This window comes from Pogonomyrmex barbatus, unplaced genomic scaffold (genome assembly GCF_055798465.1).
Source record: "Pogonomyrmex barbatus isolate J1 unplaced genomic scaffold, ASM5579846v1 scaffold3, whole genome shotgun sequence".
Classification (NCBI taxonomy): domain Eukaryota; kingdom Metazoa; phylum Arthropoda; class Insecta; order Hymenoptera; family Formicidae; genus Pogonomyrmex; species Pogonomyrmex barbatus.
Window position 1 is genome coordinate 20,299,449 of NW_028297127.1, and position 11,409 is coordinate 20,310,857.

The 11,409-nt window shown below is 42.4% G+C and overlaps 1 protein-coding gene across 9 annotated transcripts in view; it reads left to right on the forward strand.

Annotated features, from left to right (window-relative positions):
• The window catches only part of cmpy (crimpy), a 251,626-nt gene that overhangs the window by 235,984 nt on the left and 4,233 nt on the right, over positions 1-11,409 (forward strand). For 8 of the 9 annotated variants that reach the window (XM_089080549.1, XM_089080547.1, XM_089080548.1 and 5 more), the window contains 5 exons: positions 4,359-4,547; positions 5,067-5,255; positions 9,678-10,024; positions 10,644-10,976; positions 11,167-11,367. In XM_089080549.1, coding sequence (XP_088936675.1) covers positions 4,359-4,547; positions 5,067-5,255; positions 9,678-10,024; positions 10,644-10,976; positions 11,167-11,367 — 1,259 coding nt within the window. The remainder of the gene's footprint in view (positions 1-4,358; positions 4,548-5,066; positions 5,256-9,677; positions 10,025-10,643; positions 10,977-11,166; positions 11,368-11,409) is intronic. The other variant, XM_089080546.1, reaches the window with a different exon arrangement.

Sequence of the window (11,409 nt, forward strand, 5' to 3'; positions counted from 1 at the left end):
TTAATACAAAACGAATCTTCGTCAGTCATTCGTCACTGTCGAAGGAGCAACGGGGGGGCAGCAATCAGGATTTTCTCCTCGTGGCGCCTGCCCATTTCGTGGGCACCGCCACGATGTTATTTTTCGCAGGAAATTACCCACTTTCCTCTCCTCATTCGCCTCTGCCGTTTCACGAGGTATATACACCACAGAGTCGCGTGTACACGTCGCTGAAATAAATCAGCCGGCACGTCGATCCTATCGTGGTGTGAATCGCACGATTCTACAATATGGATATTGCTTCGTTTCCCGAAACCGCCTCTCCAAAACGAAAGCTAATTTTCCTTCCCTCCTCGCCTTATCTTTTACCCTTTAAAGTTAATTCCGCCAATTACTTCCCGGTCTATCCGGCCCTGACATCTTTACGGCGCGATTCGTACCGATTTACGCGTTCCTTAGGCGCGCTATCTCGAGGACGGACGCCTAAAATACGAAAGGGTACAGATAAGAACACGTCGATCGATCCCATGGGCGAGGATCCTCGAAAAAAATAGGGGAATTATGGCGGAAAGTAAAGACAGAGAGAGAGAGAGAGAGAGAGAGAGAGAGAGAGAGAGAGAGAGGAAAGCGTTCCACCCTATCGCGTGGCTCCTTTCGAATTGCCTTTGAATAACGAGTTTGTTGTTACTGGCGTTCGAGATTTCGTCTGGATTTTCCAAGAGTTTACGAGTTGATCTCGATCGAGGAATATAAACCACAGTTTTATGTATTAAACCTCGGGGAATCTTCAACCTAAACTTGAGCAACGTGAGCAACTCTAGAGAGAACAGATAGAAATACATTCCTTTTTAGAACAGGAATAATAACTTGATAGTTTATTATTTTATCTTCGTCTGTTATCTATCTTATGACTAATACAAATCTTCTTATGGTTTACACTACTGTAATATGTAAAAAATAAACTCAAAAGAGTTGAATTATTCGTTGGATTCGTTAAAAGATAAAATTAATCAAATGTGTATTTATAATCTCATCTCTTTTTTCATTGGAAAATTTACTACTTTATCAAGTTCAAGTATATAATTCTAGGACTGTTCATACTTAAAAATTTTTTGGATTAATGAAAATTAATCGCAATAACATTGTAATAACTTTTGATTCCATTTTAATTCAGAAACGATTGTAGGATAATAGTAAAATATGTAAAATCTGAAAAATGAATGAATATATATAAAATCTGGAATGTTGGACCTTTTCTCAAAAAGGTCTTCAGCAACCTAACCGTGTTAAACCGTAGCTTCAGACGGACGCAATAAAATCCATTGGATATCAACCTTCTGATCGTCGAGGGTGGACATTACGACGGTATTCTCGCGGGCTGTGAGAGAGGGAGATGAAGAGAGACAGAGAGAGAGAGAGAGAGAGAGAGAGAGAGAGAGAGCTCCTCTCTCTCTCTCTCTCCTCTTAGCTCCTTAGGACCTCTTAGCTCTTTCGGTTAAAGGACTCGCTGCGGCGTAACCTTTGACCGACGTATCCTTCAGTCACGCCGAAAGCCGTCGAAAACCGAAAGGCGCGTTTTATTCGTTGCTCCTTCTCCCTTTCTCCCGCCGTTTCTCGCCGGCGGCGGTAACGAGGACGGGACTTATCCGGTCCCGAAATCTCCGACGCGAAATTGCGAAAGCCGGACACAAAGAGGCTGCGTGCAACCGGCACCGGAACGGGAGAGGAGGAGAAGATCGTATCTTCTCGTTTCTGTCATGTCAGCGGCCGAAACGCGAGGAACGAAACGGACGAGCGACTTGGTCGTGACGTGAAATGCACGTGAGTGCATCGCGCGTTCTCGCTGTTAAGTCATCGATCTCCCTTCCTCTTTCCCCCCCCCTCTCTCTCTCTCTCTCTCTCTCTCGCTATCGCTGAGTACAGCGGATTGCGCGTTCCACAGGATGTGCGGACTCATCCACGGATACGGAGAATCGGCCGTAATCGCCGATTTCCGCGGGCCTTCTGGTATATGCAAGAGTCGCTCCGAGGAACGTTGTGAACAAGTGCCGTCGGCGAAACGGCGATTCTTAAATTTCACAAAGGTGAAAGTACTACTTTCGTCTTTTGTGATGTATATTTTATAAACTACTCGAAAGAGTATGAGCGAGACATTTGACATTAAATTTTTACGGGGCCGGATTAAGCTCTATTAAGCTAGGCAAATGAAGTTTTAAGCGAATTCGCTTTCTTAAATGTCAAAGGGAAAATTTGTAATTATTAAAGCAATTCCTTTTCGCTCTCGTATTTTCGGCTGTTTTTTGCGTTTCGATCTTTTTTTTTTCTGCGGAATTATTTTATGTTACGACTGTTCTTATATTTTGAACTTACTGGATTTTGGATTCTTTTCAAAGATTCGCATTTGACAAATCGTGGAATCTTCTTACGGTTTTGTGTTTAGAGAATGATCCCAAAAATTCCTGTATATCGAATATTCCGCTTTCTTTAACAGCTTCAGTAAGAAAGTGTCTCTATACAAACTCCGCTTTCCCAAATCGATAGAAAAGACAATTTTAAACTTTTTCTTTTCTTTCCGTATTTCTTCCACATCTGGTTTTTCGTTGCAATATCACGTAACTTTAAAAGACTTCGATGTCACTCGCAGTTATGCACAGCCACAATGTTCTTCTTTATGAAAACGCCGTTCGTAATACTTTCTAGCTGAATCAATAATAAAATTTCATATTCCACAAGTATCTTAACAATATATTATAAAAAATTTTTAAATTTTCGGGTTTATCTCAGCATTTCTTCATGTCACGGTAAAGATAAAAATTATAATAAACTTAAAGTGTAACAATAATTGTATTATAAATATTCTAATTATCATGGATGTTATTATGGGTATTTTAATTATGACCATTTCGATGCAATTCACTGAGCTTTCAAGATCAACTTGGGGACCTGTGGATGTAATCTAAGCAGGAAATTATCTCTATATGCAAACATACGTATTTAGTATGTATGAGACAACGATGATTCACGTTATGAACATTTGCGCGCTGTGATAGAGTCCCAAGAATTTACGACCGTATCTCGTAATTAAATACGACGCAGTCATCTAACCTTAGATTTACAATATCTTCGAGACTCTTCGCGTTGATTTGTTTATTTCTCATACGGGAGATATAAAAACGGCGGCTGCGAGATGAATCATTAGAAAATAATCCGCTTGAATCCGCTTAAAACCTGCCTGGAAATGGAGTTCAACGATTCGTACTATCTTCTTATTCCGCTTATCATTCCCCTTATACCTCAGCGCATCGCGTACCTCCCTCCCCCCCCCCCTCCCCCTCCCTCGAGATTTCCAGTTTGGCATCCATCAAGCTCGCTATTTTTCTCGTTCTCCATATCTCCGGCACGATGGAACCTACGCGAATACACATGCGGGACAATGCGTGTGTATCCTCGGTGTCGGGATAATCCGTTGAATAAAATAATCGATCCTTGCCGCGTCTCTGACAAGGATATATCTCTTTTCCTGGGCTCATTTGGGAATTTATATTAATGTCACTGGTGCACGTCGTATAACTTGTGACGCTGGCGCGCGGCGGATCGTCCGGTCCCAACTGAAGAACCGATGTCTTTTTTATCAGAGACGCGCGCACGTTCGCCTGTCACATATATCAATATAATTACAGAGCATTTGCCGTCGGGTTATTAATGGGAAGGTGTTTAAAAGATTCATTAGGGGCGGGCCGGGAAAGACGGCACGGTAAAATTTATTTTCAGGAAATTACTACCGTCATTATATTATTTCGGATGGAGTAAAAAATGAGTTGCTTAGCTTCAAGCTCATTTAACAAAATGAAATAATAAATAGAAATCGAATAAGTATCATCGAGTATTTGCTGATAACATACACACAGACTTTCTTGGAACTCTCTTCTATAAATAATTAAATTGTATTTTAATTTATAAATTTTAATTAATAAATATAATTATTAAATTAAAAATTAGATAGATTAAAATAGTTTTACATTCTAAAATTGTAAAATATTTTAGAGTCCTCGTTGGTACAGGATTCAAACGCCATTAGTAACTTGACATCTCTGCCGGGCGATAAATTTTCTTTAAACCGGCCGAGGAATATACGAAAGTAACGGACGTAATTCTCGGGCACTTGGTACGACAGCAAATTGGTGCAAAGTACCATTGATAATAAAGTACACCGAATAGCCTGGCGCAATTTCAAGCGTTTCGAGAAGAATCCCGAGCGGCGGAGATATCTTTCGACGTAGAGCGCTTTAATGGCGTCGTCCTTCGTCGGACATATCGCCGGCCGTCCCCGGGAATTCTGGTCCTGACGTTAATCTCGCTGGCGATTTTCCTGTTTCAAGGAGCCGCACACGACGGTGTCGTCGACGGGTGCCCGCAGGACAGTGTGCCGAACGAAAACGGCGTCGGTTGCAAATGTGCGGACTGTCCACCCCACAAGTGCCGACCGGATCAGCAGGCGGTATTGGTGAGGGGGTCGTTTTCCGGGACCCCCGGTAACTGCTGCCCCCGTTACAATTGCATTCCCTCAGGTAATAGAATTCATAAATAGGCCCGTGTCCGGGGCGAAAAATAGTATTTGCCAAGCGTAATGAATAGCCCTGCGCGCGCGCGGAAGATTCGTTACGAATCGAGAAAATGATATGGCGCGGTGGTGTAAACATCGTTCATTCCTTTGATTAAACTGCGCTAGATTTGAAAAACGTCAGGCCGATGATAATGTTGACTTCAGACAACCGTGAGATGGAACATTTTATATAAAGACCTTATATAAAGAAGTGCTTACGGAAAACAAATAAAAATCTCGGTATATAGAAAAATAAAATAGTCAAGTCCCGTTGCGCGCGCCGTTAAGACGCAACGATCTATCTATCGTTTCAAAAATAATTTTCTCCATTTAAAATTATTAAATAATAAATCGACGTTTAATTACGATGCGATAATTATTGTAGCGAGTATAAAGTTAAAATGCACTTCTTTCTCAAGTTACCTTGACAAGTCGAGATAACGGAGATTCACGGAGTCGTCTAATCACACTGGTGGTTTTGCAGATCATCATCATCATCGGACCGAGTCATTCTGTCCCGAGGATAGTGTCTTGACGGACGATGGCATTTGCAAGTGCGTCCCGACATGTCCGCCGCCCAAGTGCCGATCTGGTCAACGGCCGGTCGAGGTGCGGGCGGCCAAGCCCGAGACACCCGGTAGCTGTTGCCCCCTTCACGATTGCAGACCCTCAGGTAATTACGAAAGGTCGTAATCGAGGCTGACTCTTGTCAGGCGATAGGAACGGTGCGCGGAATACGCCGTATACCCGATCGATATCTCGGGAAATCTGCTTTCCTCTCTTTCTCGCTGGTCTCGCGTTCCGATACGGTTTCCCTCTCGCTCTTTCCCTTTCTCTCTCTCTCTCTCTCTCTCTATCTCTCTATCTCTCTATCTCTCTTGCCTTTGGATACTCGAATTGCAATCTGACGAGGCAAGCTCATTCGCTGGGCTTGTATCCTCAATGTACTTCAGATATCAGGGCACGAAGGACTTCCTCGATCGTAATCAACGCGTTTCCTGTCGACGCACGGCATTCCATTACAAAAGAGAGGAGAAAAAGAAGAGGAGAGACAGAGGAGGGCAAAGAGAGATAGAATGTGTGTTAACGTTAAATATGTGTAGGGGAATAATGAGATTCTGAAAGAATAAAGAGATCGTTGTGAAACGAAACGGAGAAAAGCTCTCTTTCTTTCTCTCTCTCTCTCTCTCTCTCTCTCTCTCTCTCTCTTCTTGTCGCTTGAAATTCACCAAGAAGTTCTCGAAGTTTTCACGTAACTTTAGTTACGAAGCGTAACTTTTAATTCGACGATACGAATCCTGTTGCCTTCAATTACGGGTGCCAGATATAATAAGAAAAGACTCATAAAGTTCTACGTAGTTTTTATAAGACTACTTGAGAATTAAATAGCCTTTCTAAATACTAACGCTGCTATTATTTTCTGAAATTCGTTCTAGAATCTACCGTTCATTATAAATGCTAGTCGCGCAGATTGTAAGCAGAGATAATGCTCAAATGCGATATTTCAGCGAGCGGCGGTTTTTAAGTTACGACGTTTAAAGTTACATCGCCCTCGCTGCAGAACTTTCGATCTACCTGTTGAATTTTAATGAAGTCATTCTTATCTCACAAAATCGCGATCTCTCTCTCTCTCTCTCTCTCTCTCTCTCTCTCTCTCTCTCTCTTCTCTCTGTTGAAATTTAATAGTGCTCTACGCCTGTTTTAAAATTTAATAACATTTCCATCATGCTATGGATAGCTACAAATCATTACTCTAGAAACATTTTAAATAATGGTGCGGAGAAGAGATTATTTTTCTCGACATTTTTAACGATATCGATTTATTGCGCTTGATTATGCGAGGTATTTCATCACTTTCGCATCTAGAAAGCTGATATCACATTCTGATAAACGACAAATTTAAACGGCTTTTTACGAGTGGAACGATTAGAATTATTCAATTGCATTAAAATGATATAAAAATAACGTACGTAATGTTCAAATATATTTGAATATATTTTGATCAGTTAAATTGACCTCGGATATCGCACGTCTGTTTCAATCGATTCAGATTCTCGGCAATTAAATACCGTTTTACATCATACAGTAAATTCACTCTAGTTCTGTATCGCGCAGAACGGTGTTTAAACAGCTACGCGACAGTTAAACAGCGTTTCTACCTTGTTAACAATATTCATTAGCCCATAGTCCGCATTATCGGTCACGCGTACATAGTTGATGCCTCGTTTAATTAATACGCTTTCGTCGAAAAGTACATGCGATAATAAATATTGACGTAAACCCTGATACCACGCTAAGATAAATAGCGATACAAGTGGATTAAATTGTACAGATAGATGTTCCCCCCCCCCCTCTTCTCCATCGGTTTTCCGATTGGTTATCTCTACAAAAGTGTATTTTACATGTTAATTACATTTTATGTTAATTACAAAAATAATTATCTCACAACCGATTTGTGATGTCCTAATCGAAGTTGTTAACACATTTATAATTGATTCGTCGCGAATGTTTCTCTCTGTGCGCGTAGTTATCTTTCGTTTAATCTGCTCGAAATATTAATTCAAGCGTAATTTTTTTCTTCAGATTCATAATATCGAATCGAATATTTGTTTCGCGGCACGTAGATCTTGCGATTCCTCACTTAACGTACTTTTCTTTCTTTCTTCCCGTTCTTTCCAAATCTTTATTCTCTGTCCCCTCCCTCCTCTCTTTCTCTCTCTCTCTCTCTCTCTCTCTTTCTCTTCTTGCTGCGAGAGATTATATCTTTAATATTTTCTACAAAAGCGCTTTTATTATTACCCTCAATTTCGGCCGTCGATATCGTCCCCTTGCCGCAGTGCGGATTACAAAGAGTAATGAAACATCCAGAATAATGAAACGAAATAAAAAAAAAAAAAAAAAAAGTTCTCCGAGCACATAAAGGAACACCCGCCCTTTCATATTTCTTACAAAAGCTCACGAATTTAGCTTTTTCCGGCGGTGGTAAGCTATATGTGAAACACTAGGGGAAACGTATTACGTGAGGGACCACCGACAGGCAACCAGCCAGCCAGCCAAACCGGCCAACCGACGACCGATGTATCCGATGAAAAAAATTCGTGCAAATTTTTCCCCTTTCAACGGGAACGTACGGCACGTACGTGTGGTGCCGCAAGAACAAGAAAATAATGGGAAGCCACGAGCCCGCCCCGGCGGTCCGCGTGCGTCAGCGTGCGCGGCGGCTTCCGAAAGTTGTTTTTGCCTCTTTGCGTTACCGCGCCGATTTTTCACAGGGAAACGCGCCACTTTAAAGTTTGCGAGGGGGTTATGAATGAACGCTCGTAAATGAGACGGCCGGGAATAGAATGTAACCGCGGCCCGGCGGCCGCCTGACCCCCATACGCTTCTTTCCGCGACGTACGGGGGGACGAGCGCTCACGAGCGCTAAAATCAACGCGCGATACAGCGCGTGTGACGTAACGTTCGCGTATATATATATATATATATATATATATATATATATATTTGAAGTAATGCAATCGAGACGTAATACAATCAAGAATTTCTCAGGCGGCGACGTGCACGTAGGCCGACATTGTTAGAAGCTACTACACCCACAGCCCTGTACTTACGGGCCGTTGAGTCGCGAGGGAAGAATTGAATTTTTTACAAGATGGGAGACAATGCACGTGCCTGATTATAATGCACATGCACCCATTCTCGGCGCGGCAGACAAGGTCTCATCTCTTATCAGTGCCGACGTGGCGATTTCAAACTAGCGCCACGGTGTATAGAATTGTCTCGTGTAGAAAAGATCAGCGCCCGAGAGTTCGCTATCCGGCTGAAGCGTGTACTTGGGCATGTAAATTTTATGTGCAGACACTTGGTTGTGTAAAGAGAGGAAAAGAGAGGGAGAGAGAGAGAGAGAGAGAGAGAGGGGGGGGGGGTGGTGGGATGAGAGGAGAGGAACGCATAAATAAAAGCGCTCTAAGCGAGATACGACGTCCGCGTGAATAGCAAAGTCATCGCGGGAAACTTAATCGCGATGTTTTACATGGGGGATGCTCGACAGCTTTAATGACGGCGATACGATCCTTCTCCGGTCGTCCGTGTAACGAAATAATGTCGTAGATAATCAGATTTTCGCGAGTTATTAACCGTGACGAGAGGCGTAAGACGGCTTTGTGGGCGCGTTAAGGGCACTATGAATATTAAGCGAGATTGCAAATCTTTATGAGATTCTGCAATTTCCGGGGCTTTGATGATTACGGACGGGCGCTTGTCGCCGCTGGAAAATCGCCGAATAATGACTTGATCGTCGAAGAGAGGCGCGTAAACGCGCGGTTTATACGATTATACGCGCTCGTAATCTCGTATGCATAATTAACCGGTGTTGCTTTGCTAATGGTTGCCGCTAACGCGGCGATTCTTCATGGAAAGTCGTCTCGGCCTCGAGGGAAATTTGTTCGCCAAGATTGAAGGATTTGTTAGAAACGCGATTACTTACGCGAGGCTGCGATTTTTTTCTCGTGACGAGCAAGATCGACGCGAGCGATGCGTTTAGCGCGATATGTCGAAAAATCCATCGCAACAATTTTATGCAAGAGTTCGCAAACTTCGAGAACACCGAGGCACTCGCCCAAGTTTCCCTCGTTCGCTTGCAAAACTATCATATTTGGGTTAGCGACGCTTCCCGGCGGCGGTGCCGTGAGTTATTTATATCTTTATAGAAAATATTTTCTATATTTTTTAGCGTATCACCGAATCTGAGAAAAATAATCAAGAGAGAGGCACTAGGACAGCGTAATAGTTATATAAAAAATTTTTTTACATACGCTATTAAAATTATATATATATATATATATATAAAATGACATTTTAACATTGTTTATAACATTGTGGTAAAGAATTTTTCGGGTGTTCTTTTCTTGCTCCTTTCCAGCATAATAAATTTTATATGGATCACAATTTCTCATTTTTTCACCAAAAATTTTCTTAAACCACCCTTGCTGCATTTTTGAATCATCCAGAAATGAAATTTTTCGCTACACGTACAGACCAAAGGCGTGTTAACGTTGGTTTATCTAATTTTCATTTTATTCATCGTCCTTTCTAGATCCGATCTCTTGGGCGAAAGCAGAAGAGAAACCACAGAACTGCATTTACGAGGGGGTCTCAAGGAAACTCGGTGAGGAGTGGAAGCAGAACGACTGTATCACCTGCATCTGCAACGAGGATGGAATCGCGTCCTGCCAAATGACTATGTGCAAGTCCTGCGAGAACGCGATACCGCCCGATCCGGGCGAATGCTGCCCTCACTGCCCATACCCAACGAACAGCACCTTTGATCATCATTCCGATGAGATTTGCAAGACGTCCTTGGATGACTGCAAGATGAAATGTTACCATGGTTTCCGCACGGACAAGGATAACTGTCCGATCTGCGAGTGCGCCGATGATTTGGTAAGAACGCGAGAAAATTGTGAATAATTTTAAATGGATTTAAAGTTCAGTTGCTAGCCCATTTCAACATTTCAACATTTAAGATACACTAGGAATGAGAAATATATATACAAGTAACAATGGGAAATTGTGTTGAAATAATTACACGTTTTATATATATATAAAATCCATTTTTATCTGATAAATCTAAATTTGGAATTTTGAATTAACAGCGTATGTACGTGGACATAACATTCAAAATATTACAATGCAAACGCAAAACTGTGCAATCTAGAATACGATAAACAAGAACTGTTTCGCGTTGGCTGACGATTACCTACGATGACGATGCAATCTCCCACGTAGTATCTCCTCGTCCACCACGAAACGTTCGCTATCAACCTTAGCTAAATGCAACCGTCCGCAACAACATCCGCCGCGTGGATTTTCAGTCGTGACCTAACTAAAGGGAGACACAGTTTCCCTTATCTCTAAAACGTACCTGCAACCGGGGAAGCTTTCTTCTTGGAACTATCATGCCCGGGACGAAGTTGGCGAATAAGAGAAATTCCGGCGGTTTCCTCTCGGCAACGCCTTCCCGGTTTCTATCTCGCGAACTGACGACTCTCGTCTTCTCCAGGAGGTCGACCTCGTGCCAGACGTGCTACCGGAAGATTACAAAGTTTGTCCGGAACTGCCGCACTGCGGACTTAACTGCAACCGCGTCAAGGACGAGGATGGTTGCCCGGTGTGCGCCTGTCAGACGTCGCCGCATTATCCGCTGCCGAACGTCACCGCCCTGGATACGGATGACAAAAAGGTTTGCCCCGAAGTTAATTGCGACCTTCACTGCGAGCTCGTCATGGACGAGAATGACTGCACTTTCTGCGAGTGCAAGCCCGATTGTCCACCACTCCTCGGATGTAGAAAGAAGTGCAGCTTCGGTTATAAGACAAATAAACACGGCTGTCCCGTAAGTGCCGCACTCAAATTTATTATTATTATTTTACGATAAATAAATAAGAATAGAAAAATAAAAATAAAAATGTATTGTTAAAAGTAATTAAAGAATAAGAATAAGAATAAAAAATTATATACATCTCGAAGAATTATTTGATAATGGTATAATTTGGTTAAAAGCACTGACAGATTTTATCTTGCAGATATGCCGTTGTCGAGCTACATGCAAGGATCATTTGAACAAGACACATCCGGAGGGATCGACTTGGCATCCGAACAGCTGTTCCACGTGCACATGCGAGTCTGGTGGACAGCGTAGTTGTACTAAAACCATGTGTTTGGTGGCCTGCAATAATCCATCGCCACCGAAACCGGGCACTTGTTGCCCCGTATGTCCGATTACAGTGAGTTTTGACTTCATAACGCATATTGATGAAGTGCACTTG